This window comes from Plectropomus leopardus, chromosome 8, assembly GCF_008729295.1.
Source record: "Plectropomus leopardus isolate mb chromosome 8, YSFRI_Pleo_2.0, whole genome shotgun sequence".
Lineage (NCBI taxonomy): Eukaryota > Metazoa > Chordata > Actinopteri > Perciformes > Serranidae > Plectropomus > Plectropomus leopardus.
In genome coordinates this window covers 17256493-17275071 of record NC_056470.1, presented here as the reverse complement: position 1 = coordinate 17275071, position 18579 = coordinate 17256493, and the positions used below count along the sequence as shown (strand labels likewise).

General features: G+C 39.6%; 1 protein-coding gene across 2 annotated transcripts; it reads left to right on the top strand.

Moving 5' to 3' along the window:
* Nucleotides 1-201: 201 nt before the first annotated feature.
* Nucleotides 202-9546, top strand: idh3g (isocitrate dehydrogenase (NAD(+)) 3 non-catalytic subunit gamma). 2 transcript variants are annotated; one of them, XM_042491623.1, is made up of 13 exons: nt 202-311; nt 591-635; nt 2683-2694; nt 4092-4189; nt 4271-4386; nt 4505-4565; nt 4694-4826; nt 6490-6623; nt 6741-6843; nt 6937-7083; nt 7624-7718; nt 7825-7885; nt 8691-9546. In XM_042491623.1, exons 1-13 carry the CDS (start codon nt 231-233, stop codon nt 8784-8786), a joined length of 1182 nt encoding a protein of 393 aa, XP_042347557.1. In that variant the 5' UTR covers nt 202-230; the 3' UTR covers nt 8787-9546. The 2 variants fall into 2 exon arrangements, with proteins under 2 accessions (XP_042347557.1, XP_042347558.1); XM_042491624.1 differs by lacking the exon at nt 2683-2694.
* The last annotated feature ends 9033 nt before the right edge of the window (nt 9547-18579 follow it).

Genomic DNA, 18579 nt, shown 5'->3' with positions numbered 1-18579 from the left:
CTGCGCACAGTTGTTCACGTGACCAAAGTATTTAAATATTTAACATTTTTAAATTGTTGAGCAGATGTGTAACAAGCAGTTGGTGTTTCCCCTCATTTGTCTGTCATTAAAGATAGCAGTGTGCTTTTAAAATTTAAGTGAAGAAGTAAATATTCGCACTGACATATAACGACTGTCGCGCGAACACCACGCCTTCTCCTTGTGCACGCGACTAGTATCTCAAAATCAAGATGGCTGCACACAGCGCTGTGCTCTCGATGTCCAAAATTATAAATCCTTTCTGGGGTGGACGTCTTGGAAACACGGTTAAAGTAAGACAAGACACGTCGCTGTGCCAACATTTGTTGCGAATGCTGTTGTTGTGTGGCTCCAAAGTAAAGTCTTACTATTTTACTGTGCGTTTTTATCTGAACACAAGGTCATATGGCTAATATTATAATGTTATAGTTGAATTAGCAGGGCAGCCGTCTTCTTCCGCATGTTTGGATGTGATGGATGCATTAAAGTTTTGCTAAACTATTTGAACACTCCTATGATAAAATGCATTCATAAAGACGCTCTAAACCATCTCTCTTTATGTTGTATTTCAGGTATTTGGAACAACTCTGACAAGTCACAGGAATAAGACTATTACTGTGAGTGGTTCAGATTGTCTCTGTGAGTTTCTAACATGTCACAAAGAGTGGATGTGATTTTGTCCGTTTGTATATAACGCAATGGCAGCACTGATGTCATTAATAAAATCACTGCTACTCATTAAAGGGACAGTTCAGATTTTTGAAGTGGGGTTGTATGTGGTGCTTATGCACAGACAGATATCGGTTGGCACGCCTCCAATTTGGAGAAGCAGACAGGAGTCTGACATGGAAGATAAGCAATCTACTGCTGTGGAGCAGTCCGCAACAAAACGCACTGAAACTACCCAAAAAAGTGTCACAGCTTTAAAAAAAAAAAGTTAAATAAAATTATAATAATAATCAGTTTAAGTGTATGCTACATTAGGAATATTGTAACTTATGTACCTTGCTGTCAGACAGTGATTACCAACAAGAACGTGAAGCTGTTTGATACTGAAGAAAACTTGTACTCTTGGCCAGTCTTCATCTTAATGAATAATAAAATAAAATTGCTGATCATACATTAATATAGGTTTAAAGACAACATAAATCGGATCAGAGAAGCTCTTGGTTCAGCACAAACATGGGAAAAGACATAATAACAACTAAAAGAAATTCACCCTTATACAGTGTAGTGAACACATCATACAGCAGTTTTAAACATTGAACATCTGCAAGGATTTCATCTTTCAGTATCTTAACCTTCAGACACCTTGGAGCCTCCTCACAGGCGTGCAGATAGACAGTAAAGGACTCTGAGGCTCCGAAAGTACCCAAACCATGACAGTGGATGAGTCATATCTCCATGCAAAGAGATTCAAAAAGACACGCACATCCCATAGTGGGTGCTGGATCCAAGATAAACCAAAGTGTGAAAAAATAGAGGTCCGCACACCGGGGAGCTCCCCATAAACGGTTTTATTCTGCGAAAATAAGTCTGAGGAAGAGCGTTTTTTAGCTCAAAACGTCACTTATTTTCACAGAATAAAATCCTTTAAGAGGAGCTCCCTGGTGTGCGGACCTCTATTTTTTCACATTTTGAGTCATACATCCAAACAATTACTATTATTATACATGATGACAATTAACGGCTGGACCGTGTACAGTGTTTCCCAACCTTTTTCCTTCAGGGACCTCTTTATTATCACCGAGTAAACTGATGACATATTTTAGGGATATTTCATATTATAATAAATTCACAAAAATAACAGTGTAGAACCACTAATAAACTGTACAATTAACCTCAGTGCCTACTGCAGAAAGTAGGTGTTAGATATTGGCAGATAAATTCCTGTGAATATTGCATCAGAGATAAGTTTTCCTGATTTTGTTGAAACTGTTTATAGGATTTATTATACCTACAATCATACATGCCTTAAAGGCTTCTATTTTGAGAAATTCCTTTTGCTTGGCCATCTTTTCTGCGACAGGACGAGGCCGCTCAGCAGAGAGTGAATGCTTTGTGAGTATCACTTTAGCTCAGGTCCTCACTGTGCCCTGTGACATAAATCCAAACTTGAAAAATATATAAAATACAATGAACAGGAGGCCTATCTCAGCATTTCATTGATATCTGTGAAGAAATCTGGGAAACTTTGGCAACACTCAGATTGGGAACCAGAGGTGTATGAAACACGTTGTTGCGGTCCAGCTCAAAATTCCTGTAGCCTAAATGCTATGTCCACCATGCTACCATGTTACACTGGTGACAGAGAATGAGGAACAATGTTACAGTAATATAGGACCATCGGCGTCTGTCAGCCTGTCCACTGTATATGTGCCTGTTTATTTTGATAGGTACCCCATACAACCCCACTTCCAAAAATCTGTACTTTCTGTACTAATAAGCAATTTATTTCCAAGCTGTATGGCTTTGGGGTAAACTTTGTGAGTGGAAGGACACTCTTTGTATCTGTTGTAATGTAACTGGGGCTACTATACACCTGTTTTTCCATCCTCTTGGGGGAGGAGAGGTTACATTGCTTCTGTACCTGCTATTCTTTTATGTGGCTGTCAAAGTAACTCTTGTCCCTCTGCTCTCCTTGCTGTGCATCTTCAACAACAGAGAGACAACATTGTAAGTAGCTGACTTTGATGTGTTTTTCTAGCTAACAATGCATCACTTCACAAACAAGACAGAACATTTATACAATGGCTATATGATGTGAAAAAAATATGCATAAAGCCTTATGTCAGTACTGGTATACATAACAGTAGAGGTGCAGCTCGAGTCACATGATTTGAACCCAAGTCAGACTTGAGTCACAAATTTTATAACGTTAGATGCAACTTGACAAAATCAAAGAAGACATCCGACTCAACTTGTATTTTACCACCAATGACATGTGACTTCACTTGGACTTGAGCCTTTTGACTTGAAAATACTTGATACTTTCCCTCACAAGTCTAAAAATTAAAAAGTAGGCTATGTTATTTAAACAGGGTGACCTTAATTAACTAATTTTGTGAATCAACTAACATTAACGCTTTTCATTCCCAGCAAGTTGGCACTTAATTCCATAGATCCACTTTGTTTGAACCAGTCTGACAGCATCCAGTCAGGTTGCAAGAGGAAATTGTGAAGGTTAAACACCATGTTACTGGGTGCGAGTTGGAAAGAATGATTTGTGAGATAATTGTACCTGCGTGTAACAACAAATGCCGTGACAATTACAGGTGATGACAAAACTTCCAACAAACTGTTTTAAAGAAATAAGTACAAAATCTAGTATTTGTAATTTGGTCCCACCTCTGCATAGAGAATTGGTAAGATCATGGAATATCAGTTAAATAAAAACATGTTCTCAATTCACAATATTTAAAAAATCCTTAAATATGATGACAGTGACAAGTTATTAAAAAAATAGTGATATATTGCCCAGCCCTAAATGACACTATCAACTTTTTACGGCTTAATATTCCCTTCACACTCTTACTTCCTTGGTGCTTTGGCTTTGAAGAGCTGTACTGGTGCTTTACCATTTTCTAGCCCATTAACTAAAGATTGTGACGATTGTCAGGGTTTTTTTTCCCATTTCACTATGGTATTAAAACTGACTTTCACATATTTGAAAATTTGGAAACACTAAACATTTTTAAAAATAATCATTTGTTTCAGCTCTAAAATACATTGTTTTAGTTTAACAGCATGTACAGATTAATAGTTGTGCAAAAGAAATTGCATCTGTTTGCCATTTTGAAATCTCTTTTGTACAACTATTGAGCAACCAAATGTTAAGTGCGATGGATGATGAATCTTAAGATGTTTAGTCTCTGCAAGGTGTTTTTTTATTGTACTTGAGCTAGATTAAAAGTGGTAGGTTGGAAATTAATCTAAAACCACATGGCATTATATAGTAACATATCAGCAACAATCTATGTATGTATTGTGATTTGTAGTTGGGTCAAAACTCGTAACACCAGTGTTGTCCTTTACGTTAAGTGCAGTTAATCTGTAAAATGCCAATGTTACAGCCCCCTCCTGCAAAGTATGGAGGCAGACACACTGTTACCCTCATTCCCGGAGATGGAATTGGTCCAGAGCTGCTCAATCACGTCAGAGAGGTGTTCAGGTTGGTTAAATTAAATCCTGTTCAAAGTGTTGGCTACAGGCTGTTGAGTTTTGCCTCACCATGTTTGTTTTCATGTTGTAGGTTCAGCTGCGTGCCAGTGGACTTTGAGGTGGTGCATGTCAACTCTGCCATAGAGACTGAGGATGATATAAAAAATGCCGTCACTGCCATTCGCCGCAATGGAGTTGCCCTCAAAGGCAAGCAAACCCCTTTGTTTCCATGTTATGAGCAGAGCACAGCTGTGAGAAGCATGTCGTTTATAATAAGACCATGACACTAAGGTTTAACTGTGACGTGACTTAACTCTCCTGATAGGTAACATAGAAACCAAACATACCATGCCGCCATCTGTCAAATCCAGAAATAATGTTCTACGGTAAGAGTTTTAAAAGATGTAGACTCTCTGCTGTCAAATGTCTCTTCTATAATTTGGTCCTTTGTGTCTGGTAATGTCAGTTAACCCATTTCTTTTTCCTGTCTCTTGTTTCATTTGTGTCTCAAAAGCACGAGCTTAGACCTGTTTGCCAACGTGATGCACTGCCAGTCGCTCCCTGGAGTCCAGACACGCCACAAGAACATCGACATCATGATCATCAGGGAGAACACAGAGGGAGAGTACAGCAGTCTGGAGCACGAGGTCAGACAGAACAAAAACAATCAATTCTACTGTCTGCTGAAACACATGCTTATATTTCTCACCTTTTAAGATTTATTGCCTCTCTGTGTCTCTTTCCTCACATCTCCTTCTCTTTTGAAATGGGAATTAAGTATTACCCACATGCAATTAAAACAAATACATTCATCTACAAAGGGAAAAACACTGATCTGATATACTTGATCATTATTGGTGTAGATCATGACCTTCAAGAGGGAACACCGCCTACATTAAGAATTCCAATATGTTGTTTCCATCGCTTGAAGTTTAATCGATGCTTGTGAACAAGAGCTACACTCTCTAAAAACTAGAAACCAGAAAGTGTCAGTCTTGTGATGTCAAAGCATTAAGTCTGGAGCTGCTTGCAGATAATGAATGGGAGCCTGATTTTGTGGACTCACAGAATGTTTTTCTGTTTTATTCCCATTTGATATATATTCTATTGTATGTTGTCTTTTGTTCTCAGCTCTGAAACAGAAAATGTACCCATATAATCAGGATATATAAGGATACCATCTTTTAAAATTCACTGCCTGGAGCAGCTTCAGACTTAATACTTGATGACATCCCACATTTAAATTTTAGGGCTCTAGTTTTTTGGATTTGGGAGAGAGTTGAACAGGCTTTTGATATTTCACCTGACAGAATTGACATATTTTCAACAGAAAGTGTCGAAAGTGTCACTCAACATGTCAGGCACCCGGCAAATTTCGTCACTTTGGACATCATATTTTATCATGCAATGGTGGTTGGTAGTTTTACTAACGTCATGATGGAGAGATAAGTTTTCAATTCATACCAACGCCAACCTACATTCAGCTTCTCTGTCCACAGAAGCTGCTGTCTATTAGCAGCAGCTCCTGCAGAGCTGAGAGGACAGCGGCCGGCCAACGGCCATCACCAAGCTGACTGACAGCAGACATTTACGGAACCAAAATATTTTTCAAGTCAGCGTCACAAAAGGAAATCATAGTATTTATTGATTCATTGATTTTAATTCCCAGCCCATCATAACAAGGGAGTGGAATTTGCTGCTCACAGAAAAACTGAAAGCTGATCAATCCATGAATATACAGTTAAAAAATTTGACACACATAAATAGCGGGATATTTGTGTGATTTAAACAGCTGTTGGTGCAGATAATGCTTCATTAAAAGTGACAGAAATAGACTAAGAGCATAAAAAAACCCTCAAGGCATCTCTGGTTACCATGAAGACGACTGAAAACCTTTTGCTGAAGCATAAATAATAATAAACAGTTCAATTTCTGTCGACAGTTATCAAAAGCGTCGAGCACCCTACCATAAATCAGGCTTTAATGTTTACTTATATTTTTGGACTGTCTTAGACTATAGGAATAACGTGTATCGATTTTGAAAACATGCCACTTTATGAAACCTTCGGAACAATATAAAATTTGCACAAGCCTAAAATGACAGTAGGTGTGTGGTCAGCTCTACTAACAGTTAAGAAGTGATGTGTAGTTACAGCCTGATGACACAGAGGTAGGATATGAGTCGGCTCTACACACTTACATATGCCGTTTCACCAGTGACTCCGAACAGTGTTACTGCATCATTGACCGCACCAAATACTTGGACTGTCATCGTCATTTATCAGTCATTCTTCTCCTGTCTTATTTTAGAGTGTATCTGGGGTAGTGGAAAGTCTCAAGATCATCACCAGGAACAATTCCCTCAGGATTGCCGAGTATGCCTTCAATCTGGCCAGGGAGAAAGGTCGCAAAAGGGTCACCGCTGTGCACAAGGCTAACATCATGCGAGTTACTCTGACGCAAATGCATCACGCTATAAATGTCTGGCCTCCTGAGTCTTATGTAATACTGTGAGTTTCTTAGAGCTAGTAATGTTAATTTTGGCCTCTCTGCTTCAACAGGAAGCTCGGCGATGGCTTGTTCCTGCAGTGCTGCAGAGAAGTGGCCTCTGGTTACCCGGACATCACATTTGACAGCATGATTGTGGACAACACCTCCATGCAGGTGAGGGAGGATAAAATGACACAACTCCGAGATTGGGAAAAGTTCTTCAATGTTTCCATGTTTATTCACCTGCCACTTTGTCTGTGGTCTTAGCTGGTGTCCAAGCCCCAGCAGTTTGATGTGATGGTGATGCCCAATCTGTATGGGAACATAGTGAGCAACGTGTGTGCAGGCCTGGTGGGAGGGCCTGGACTCGTGCCTGGGGCTAACTATGGCCGGGACTATGCTGTCTTTGAAACGGTGAGTTTTTGGGAGTTCACTTACTGCTTTCAAATGGGATATTTTCCCTTGGATCACAAGATTTGAACAACCCCTCATGTGGTATTAAGTACCTCGTAAGTGAAGACTTCCAAGATCACAAGTTGTGATGTGTTTGCTGATATTCTAAGAAGTGGTGCATGCACTGGACTCTTTCACTGTATGGTTATTAATATATTGTAATTTTAGTTTTATAGAGCTGTTTTTCATAATTTTATAACATGCCTCATTTTTTTACTCTGACACTATGTCTTTGATCTTCTTGCATTACATGACTTGCTCGCTTGCTATATCGTTATCCTCGGTGGCCTCTAGTTTCCGTCAGTAGTGTTCATGTTGCTGTTGCCTAGTAGCAGTGCTCTCACAACTTCACTACTTCACTACTACAGCGGAAAGCATGTGGTGTTCACGGCTTCCCAAGTCATAACCACGAGCTCACGATTCCATTTGAACGAAGCAACTGTTGGAGAAATACATGAAACATGTCTGTCCGATATATTGTGACTCCTATTATTTTCTCAGGCCACAAGGAACACAGGGAAGAGCATTGCGGACAGAAATATTGCTAACCCCACTGCCATGCTGCTAGCCAGCTGCATGATGCTGGACCACCTTAAGTAAGCTTTTCCAGATAAAATACCGTAATATCTTCTTGTGGTTTCATGTGAAATGTAATGCTGTGATACCAATAAATAAATAATTCTCTCTCCTGTACCTCTCCAGGCTTTATGACTATGCGACCATGATCCGAAATGCAATCCTCACCACCATGAATGAAACCAGGGTAAGTCTTTCTGCGCTGACAGGCCTCTCCCCTCACCTGTCTCACTGCCACAAAGCTATGAGGCTTTGTTGTGTTGTGTGATATAGGCCCTGGTGGCAGGTCTGGCACGCTTCCTAGTTGGCATCGCAATACTTTCACACAAAGCAGCATCGTTCCCTTTCAATGTCACAAAGCTCTTATTAAGTGCTGCACTATATGGTATCTCATTTACATTGTGTAGCATGACATTAATTACAGTCTTTGAGCTTATTTAAAAACCTGATCTGGCAGAGAGATACCTCCCAGTGAGAAACTGTTTGCATAAAGACACTTAAAAATATACATAAAGCACTCATAAAAATAGAGTGGTGCAGGAAGGAGTGCTAAATCACAGAAAAAGAGCTGCACTACGGTTCTTTCGTCACAAACTCAATGAGTTTTTTTGAATGAGTTTTGATGTCTGAAACAAGGCCTTTGCTTAACAACAGCTTAAGAGATTTTTAAATTTTGTTCTACGACATAAAATACACCAGTAAATACCCCACTTGTAAATTTTGAAGCATTTACCTGTCTAAAAAAAAAAAGCTTTCTGCAATAATCCAAAATCGAACGGAAAAACCCAATAGGCTTTTTGTCGAGGGAACATGGATGATGTTAACTTCCAGGTTGACCTACAATGAAACGTCATCCCTGGATAACTCTACACAACAGGGCCCATTCTGCAGTTTTAAATTTTCATGGCACTTTTTGCTTTTAAGCCTAATTTGATTAATGATTGGCCATTATGTTTGTGAGCAACCTGTTTGTTTTTTTCTTTTGCTTGCAGTTGCACACAGCTGATATCGGGGGTCAGGGCACCACATCAGAGGTGGTCCAGTCCATCATGAGGGTCATCCAGAGTAATGGGCAGCTCACGCTTTGAGTTATAAACACACACACACACACACACACACACACACACACACATGGAAGTGTGAGTTTGAACAGGTTATCCATGCATGTCTGTTTCCATAGCGTCAGGTCCTTTTTTTTTTCTTGTTCACACGGCTTACTGATCACTGTACAAACAAGCTTTCATTCACACACCTGCGTGTTTCACATGTAACATTGACCTTCAGAGACAGATTTTAAAACGGTTTACTTTTGATCAAATTCCATCATTATACTGTATAGATATTTCCTGAGTTCATCAGGCTCATTCAGTTAAAATATGTGTTCTTACAAATTGTTCTATAACATGAAAAGGCCTTTTTGTTACAAATGTTTCCGTTAGCCTGACATGTTGAGGTGAGAAATAGTTAAAAATCCTAATATGCAAAAGCATTCGTTATTGTGGATCATTATTTATTTTCTAAATTACCACTTTTTTTACAGCCTTTAAATCAACCAAAATGTGCTATGTCCATGCAACACCTTACCTTTATTTTGTCATATTGTAACTTAAATGTCACTGTGCCTGTTATATGCCGTTCTGTCCTGTGTGTTCACATCAGATCAACTGTACTAAAAAAAACTGTTATGTAGCTCATTCATACATACTGTATTAGAGGAGGTGCTTGGATCATATTGCAATAATATATCATTTTAAAGCCTGATATGACGAGAATGATTTTATCACAGCTGTGGATGGGTATATATGTACTGTAAAACACAAATATTATGAATAAAGAATTGATCTGCCACATTGTGATCTTTTTGGACAGTTTTTCAATGCCGCTCAAATGAGTTTTAAAGCTGAAGTAAATAGATTTTCAAACTATATGTACATTCAGCGTACACAGGTGTTTCTGTTATTTTTTTGCACCCAATTTATATCAATGAGGATGACACATCCTTATCAAAGTACCCCTCATCAGCACCACCATCAGGTTCCAAATTTGTTCATTTAAATTCACCATTAAATGGATATTATTTAACACTAATTAGATTTTTTTTCATACAATGTTTAACAATATTGTTACAGTATTTGTTATACAATTAATCTGACAGTGTTAATATCAGTTTGGTCAAGTTTGCCTTTATTACTAGTGGAAGAAACTGGATGTAAAGCCATTTAAACCATTCCTTACTCTCAGTTTTATGTAAAAATCAAATTTTACCTTAACTAGCTGAGCCACACCACAATTCCCACTACCTCCTGGTAACTGCAGGCGTACCCCAGAGCTGTCTAAAATCACCAGGCTAAATAACAGAAACACCTCTTTGAAATACAATTCAACAGTTTCACAAACTAGATCTTTCAAAATGATCACATGTTGAATCCACCGAACACTACAACTCTCATTTATGAAGGTAGGATTTACTGTGGGACTATGGCATCACACTGCATTAGTTTTGGCGAGGTGTACCTAATAAACTGGCAACTGAGTGTGTAAAGTCTTTATAAATCAGGAGCTTTTGCTTGAGGAGATCAGTTAAGATTTGTCTTGCCTCTTTGCCTCTGCTTCAAAGACAGAAGCTCTCTCTCGGTCTCCTGCTGGGGATAAAGATTATTTTTCTCCAAATAAGATAAAGCTCACTGATCCTTCCGTTTGTTTAACAATTTCACGCTCCATCAACGTCTTACTTGGGCCAATGGATGACAAGTTGCTATTTTACATTTTATCACTAGGTGGCAACACTTCTGTCTATTTGCACCGCAACTGTAAACTGAGCTCACCAGTTGTTGTGTCCACTCTGTTACATACACTGTGGATCGCCAGGAGTCTGTGTTATTACCGAACTGACAGTAGTGTGAAAAAGCTGCAGGGAAACTTGGGATGCAAGAATCTCTGGCAGGCAGATTGTTCCACACAATTGGAAACATTAAGACAATTCTTGTTCTTTTCGTGCGATTTCTAGGAATCTGGCTCCTGGCTTGAGACTAGGAGTTACTCAGACACACGTGAAGAATTTTGGCTTTGCTCTCTGTTGAAATGATCCTCATTTAGCATAAAAACAAACCATTTATTATAGTTTCACGTGGTAAAACCCAACCATCTATTACTTTTCATCTTATTTCAGAGAATACCCCATCCACACAATCCTATTAAGAAATACCACTCTGGTCCTCAGAACCAGCAGCTGCAGGAGGAGGAGCACGTAGATGTTATACATCAGTCAGCAGTGACCTCCTGCTTACATATATTGTACAAATAATCCCAGCTCGCCTCTTTTTCCCTGATGCGGTCACAGGGACACATCCCATTGTAATGGCACTGGCCAATTTATCATGTGTCCACTTCTGTGGGAAAGTAACAAACTGTTTCCTCTGTTAAGAGTATTTGCATATTGAGCGAAGAAATCCTATGTGATGAGGCTCCTTTTTTAGATGTTCTAGGGAGTAAACAATCCCACACAATCATACAGTGTGTAGTGAAATGTGCAGGGAATTACTATGTGTGTACTTTGGCCTCTGCCAGTTGGCCGTCTTTAACCGTTTTACTCCCTCTCCATTCATGTCAGTTACTCGCTGTACAGAGATTTAGAATCAATCAACTTTTGTTTTGCTTTCTGTAAGAGGCTCCCAGCTCCGTGCCAGCTTTTTCTCATTGTGTTTTCCACTCACTGTTTATCTCACTGTACCTCACATCACTTCTCATCACTGTACATTAAGCTACACACTCTCTCAGCTGTCAGTCCTCACCTCTCAGTGTCCCCCTCCCTCTCTCCGGAGCTGCTGCTGCCTCCCCTCTGAGCCTCTGCTGGAGTCAGGCCATGAAACAGATGCACCGACATTTGTGGACGGAAGAAGATGTTGCAACGAATTACTGGCCATTTGACCTTTAGGGGCCACCATCAAGTCCTTATATGAACCTGTGAACAAGATAAGATAAATGTTAATAATACTACTGTACATCGAGGAAATTCCCTCATTACAGCAGCTCAAGAGATGAAAACAGATAAAAGTGTTTGAGTAATAAATTAAAAAAAAAAGATAAAAAAAAAAACATGAAAAAAATGAACAAGCATTTATAAACCTCAGCTTGCTCCACATCAAAAAAATGTATGGTATTTTATGGACAACATTCACAGACTGAGCACTACTCAGTGGATAAGACTGATGTTATCAAGAAAACTTGCATATTAAAGGCTCAACATGTGAATGACTAATTTCTGAGGAAATCACAGTTTCTGAGTTTTTATGCATTTTCTTTTTCTTTTTTAAGTCTTGTCACATTTAGCAATTATGACAATTAATATACTCCATTTTATAAAGCTTATCTTCCATTAACAGAATTTTCCCCCCTTTCTCTGCCTTTGTTCTGTATTAATGCAGCAATTTTATGTTATGTTATGTATTATACTGAAAAATCACTTGGAAAATTCAGTGCCACTTTTATTTTTCTTTAAAAAAGTATTTATTTGACCTTTGATCATTTTATGTTATGTTATATATTATAATGTATTGAAAAATCACTTTTGGAGATCCAGTTTATTTAAATTTATATTATATTAAATTATTTAGCCTTCTATTTCCAATTGAGATGAAAAGAAAACTGTTTTACAAGAGAGACCTGACCAAGATAGCAGCTGTGCACGATTAAAACATTTTAAAATTGAACATATACATACACACCATAAAAATGAAAATAAATTCATATAAAACAGGAGACAAGCTATTTAAGACAGTTGCCTCTCAAGAAAAACAACCACCTGCCTCCACCACCACATTCTTTGATGACCTTAATTTCATCAATGGATTTTAAAGTTTCTAATTTTAGATCATTTTGCAGATCATTCAATGCCTAAGGTGCATAGTAGGAAAATACACTTTTTCCTGAATTTGTCAGAACCCAGGGTACATTAAAAAGCAACCACTTGGCAAAACATAACTGCCAGAGCTAAGACAGAGAGATGTAAAGAGAAACCTGGACGTTTAGTGTCTATTTGTGGGTACAGACATACAAATACTGATGTCTGTGAGTTGTTTATGTTGTCAAACCCACCAAATCATAAAGGATGCAGTGGGAGTAAGGGATTTGGCATTTGTAATTAAAAGTACAGAAGCATGATATAATGAATCAATGCTCCGTAAAATGGAGGAGGCTGCATACATATACAATATGTCATCGCAATCAATCACAGAGTGAAAAGCAGCTTCCACAAGTTTTTTCTTGGCACTGAAAGTATAACAAGAGCTTCTCTTTCCAGAAAAAGTGGCCCTGGTGGTGCAGATTATCCACAGAGCTCTAAATATTCCCTATGAAAGCGTTCACAGCCTGTGTTGATTATCTGGAGTAATGGGGATGCAAAAGAAATGTTGCTATGGAATCTTTTCATGTTTTGATACTATCTGCACCACAAACAAAATTGTAATCACCTCCATTGTATTAGCGTGCAGACTGACATGCAGACAGATGTCTGAAGTCTTTGCAGCACAAATTAAAGGGATAGTTCGGATTTTTTTAAGTGGGGCTGTATGGGGTACTTATCCAGCCCTTATCAATGTAGGGCTAGGCCTTATGGAGACAATCAAACAGCACAATATTTTTGACCAATAACCTCGATAATGACTAATGACCGAGTAAAGGCAACTAACAGAAGAAGAAAAGTCTGGTAAGTTCAGAAAATTACATCACTTTACTCTAATGCAGAAGACAACACTTATGATATTATGATATCCAAAATCTAAGACGATATTTTGTCTCATATCACAATATCAATTTAATATTGATATACTGCCAAGCCGTGTGTACAGTAGATGTCAGTCTGCACGCCCCCAGTTTGGAGAAGCAGGCTAGAATCCAACACGGAAGCTAAGCAATGCAGTGATGTGGAGGGGGTCAGCCACCTAAAAAAAAACACAAAACAAAACCCAAAAATCTGATCAACCTTCATGTCAGACATGATTTCCAGCAGGAAAATTAATCTTTTTTATTGCTCTCTTCAAAGCCAGACTCCGTTGAGAAAACAGTGATTTAGGTAGCTTTGTTGAGAGCATAGACGGGGAACTGAAGCCGTAAGGGTCTTTCTGTACGGAACAGGCTGTCGTATGGAAAAGTAAAACATTAAAAATACACTTAATATAGCGTACAACTATTCTGATATTAATTTTTTTGTTGGGACTTTTTTTTAAGGTGGCTAAAATTAGTTTTGACTTTAGAAATAAATAAATGTTTTTTAAGGTGGCTGAAATACATTTTGTTGCAGACCCCTCCACAGCAGTAGATTACTTTGTTTTCATGGCCGACTCCTGCCTGCCAAACTGGCGGCGTGCTGACAGACAACTACTCTATGTAATATACTGTCCGACTTCAAAATATAAAACACTGCGTAAAATTTTATTTTCAATATTTGGGTGAAAGTGATGTTTTAAATGTTCCATAAGTGTCCCTCCCTGCTGTGTGGTTTCTAGAATATAGTGAAGAACTACGCTTGACTGACAGAGTTGATAAAGTGAAATTCTGTGATATTTTACGTAATCTTCTGTACTTATCCCGTCATCCAAACAGCAGTCATTTTTTATATCCTGTACACTCATACAGACTTGTGTTATCTTTAAAGCACTCACTAAACTTGCCGCTGCTCACCTGCACCTCCTCCCTACCTCTCCTCACGTCTCTTTGAAGCATTACTTTAAATATTATTTAATCCTCCTTTCGAAGATAAATGCTAATCTGAAAGGTTGAGTCAAACCATGAGATATGACACTGATACAAAAGCATGAGGTTTTATTATGGGCCATTATTCTCATCTGCTCCTGATCATTTCAAGAGTCCTCCTCTCATTCTCTTTCTCTCTCTCTGTCACTATTTGACACACACACTATCAGTCCAGTGTAATCCAAGATCCAGTGGGTTATTTCCACCTCATACAAACATGCTCCCCCCTTCTCATGTTGATCAGCTCTGCTATGCTACGCAGTGCATTGCAGGTGATCATAATCAATCAACTTGCCTCTGATCAGGCTTTGCCGAGCACAGCTGCATCTAGTCAGCGGGCTCTGCTCTCTGTAAACGGGGCTTTTTTTTTTTTCCCCCCACAGCTATGGCTTAGCTACATTAAGCTACGTCAGCGGTCAGCTATTCTCCATTACTTTGGGCCTGGCTGTGTGTGTTTGGCTTCCTGCGGTTGTCCTCTTGGCTCTCTCTTTACAGGGACTTCCAGTGTCTTCCTCAGCAGTGATGGCCTTAATCAGAGAAGAATTATGAACATAGGTGGGAGAAGTTAGTGGTGATGTCTGCTTGGCAGAAATTGATTGTAGAAAGGAGGTCGAGGGGGAAGGCATGCAGTGGACTGAGGGGGAGAGAGAGCTGGCTTGGCTGGAGGAGAAAGGGGAGAGCCAGGGGTAATGGGCTAATTGAGGGTGGGGAGGATGGAGAGGTTTTGGTTGGGAGGAGGAACAAAGTGATAAATAGCTGATATGGTTTGATAATTTAGGGAGTTGACTGAGCAGTTAGCTCTTAAAACACTTCATCACCTTCTTATCTTTCTGTGGAACGGAGCCAGTGAAGCATCTCCTGACTCCTGCCTGCCTCTTTATCAGGGGCTGCACACTGTTATTTTTTTTACAGGGCTGCTTTTAACACCTGAGGGTTACCACCTAGTGAGAGTGTACAATGCTTAAAGGGACAGTTCACTCCAGAATTGGAAAAAACCCAACAACTTTTACCTGTAGTGCTGTTCAATCTAGATTGTTTGTGTTGGACATATTGGTGATTGTTGGAGCTAGAGCGCACTTGACTTGTGGTGCTCAAAGCGCCAAAAAACCCACATCTGAAAATATTTAACAGTAATGTCTCTTTTACAGATTTTCGTTCTACCAAACTAAATCTGCGAACTGTATCGCCGCACAGAAGGAAGTATATCTACTTGTGGATCACGGGTTTATGCATGTGACAGCAAGTTATGTAAACATTTAACATACCCTCATACAACGGTTCATATGATTTATACGAATTAGCACCCCACTAATGATGTTACATAGTTAACCTACAGTTACATAGCTTAGGTTGAGGGAAGTAACAGTGGTGACCATGACCTTAAAATAACTCAAAGTTGACACAGTTCTGAAAATTGTTCCTCTGGCAAAAGCTTTGCATGAAAGCAGCATGTTTTGTGACCCATCAACCACCCAAAAATTAGTCCTTCCATGGACGGCTTCTGTGTTTACTCCCATCAACACGTTGGTCATACGATCACAGCCTTCCCATAAACATGGATTAAACATGAATTACATGGAATGTGTGCGAATTTCAGTGTATTATTTTTCATAGGAAAATGTACAAACTGTGCATGACAACAGCCTAAAACATTGGTGGCAGCCTCCTTGGCTGAGCTGTAACATTGTCTGGCTTAGGTGGCAGTATTCGAACTATCAGCTGGAATAACAATAATGCTATATGTTATGCACATGTCCCTTTGCATGGTGACACTGTTGGTGGGTGTAGTTTGGTAGAAAGAAAATAGCTCCTGCATGAAGATTTTCACAACAAGGTCTGTGGATTATCTTTTTGTTCAATTCAAGAGAAGGACGACATCTCAATGGCTGATATCTCACTCAGCGACTCACAACAACAACAAAAAAAAAAAACTAGACTGATAAATAGTACTACAGGTCACAAGACAAATATGCATTTCCATTTTAGGATGAACTCTCCCTTTAACACCACAGCTCTACAATATTCATTTTCTCCATTAGTTTGACTATTTCTATTGAAAGGCTGACTGCTGGTGCACCTTTAGAGCATGCATACTCTCAGCTGCTGGAGTTGTACTACCTTACATAAGGGCACTCCAAGGAGCATGTGCAGGCCGGCACGGTGCTTGAATTGGGGTCATGCAGTTAAGAGAGTCTTTCTTATTCTACGAATTTGACCACCCTGATAGCACTCTACTCCCTAAATAGATACTGGGGGCTCCCCCCTCTGACCTCATAGTTAAAACATACGGAAAAGAGGCACACATGCTCGTTACATGTGGCTCGAGCACTTAACATGCACCTTGTAAAAGAAATTTGTAAGTCTGTGGTGCATTCTATTTTATCCCCAGGCTCCGGGCATAGCTATGTGTGTGTACATACCAGTATGTATACGATTATATGCCTGCATATGTGTATATGTGTTATATATGTGTGCACATCTGCATATGCTTTTACTGCAGCCATGGTCTCAGCTCCAGGCAGAGAAACTGATTCCACCTGTCTTACATGAGCAAGCCCTTTACACGGCCCTGCCCTGGTATTTTGCCTTGTCAGAGGTCCAGCGTGGTTAAATGTTGCATGAGACAGTGGGGGGGGGGGGGTCAGCATGAGTGTAGGGTGCTTTATTGCATTGTGTCTAAAAAGAAACCTGTCTGTCTTGCTCACTTTTCCTTAACTACCTCACGCGCTTTTTATTTTTCCTCTCCAAAAGCAAAGAAAGCCTCCTGGCAAAGTGGGAGAGAGGGGAGCCTGTGAGCTATTTCTGTTTGGTTTTATGTTTATGATAAATTAGTGGGCTTGGGTGCGAGCTTGATCTTATGAGCACGTTGATATGTGTCTCTCATCAGAGAGAAACAGTAGGGTCACTGCAGCACTCTGGCCAGATGTATACTGGGGAGGAAGAAGGGGAAGGAGAGGTAAAAGCAGTGATTGATTATCTATTGATGGACTATTTGTTCCATCTGAAACCATTCTTCCATGCTTGCCAACATTTCCTCTGTTCTCTCTTTCTCAATCTCGCTCTCTCTGATCTTTCTATCTCTAATGTTATTAAATGTTTTACCATCTGTTGCCTTGCTGTGAGTTCAGGTGGCACTGCCAGAGTTACATTACATCAAGGCAAGCATGCTGCGCTCATGACAACCTGCATTACACTGCCCTGATGTCATCACAACTCTGCTCCCCTGAAATTGGAGCGTCTTGGCACTTTGACAACTCCGCAGTCCCCCCACCCCCCACCCCACTTTCCAGCTCTGTGTTTGCCAGTCAAAAAACAGTGTGTTCTCTTGGTTGCCAAAACAAAGCATATTTCCCAGCGACACTCATGTATTTCAATCTAATAAATCCCTTGAGTCCCATCCACGACCAGTGACTCAGCTCTGAGTGCTCTGTGAGCGGTTCACCTCCTCAACCTGGCCGGGACTATCTCCCACCTGCTGCCAGACACATGCTATTAAGAGAGTTAATATGTCATGCTAAAAGACGTGCGCAATCCCTCTAAAACTCCCAAAATGAGAAATGTGACATGTGAATTTTGTGTTTTCATATCACCTTAAATTCAAATCCTGGTCCATATCTTATACTTAGTATTAGATAAACACAATCTTAAAAAGTTTCTCATGTGTTCTCCCCTCCCTCTTTATTCCTCCACGACAGCGACAGCCATGGCTGTTTCTACCTGTCCCATTCTTGTGAACGCATTATCTCAAGAACACCTTAAGGGAACTGATAAGATATTGGTGGTCAAAGATCAAAGGTAAAGGTCACCAAGACCTTGCGTACGTCACACTCTCAAGACCACCGTGAGAAAATTTCTTCAGATTTGGCACAAACATTCACTTGGACTCAGTGATGAACTGATTAGATTTTGGTGGTCGGAGGTCAAAGATCAAGGTCTCTGTGACCTTGCAAAACACATTTTTGGCCAAAACTCTACTCTTATAGCAAACGATGATGATGTAACATGACACTTAACTGACATTTTATATCCAAAGGTCAAAAGTGAACTTCACTGTGACTTCATAATGTTCTTCAAAAACATTTTTTCTGGCCATTATTCAACGTCATAACTCAGGAGCAGAAGGAGAGACAT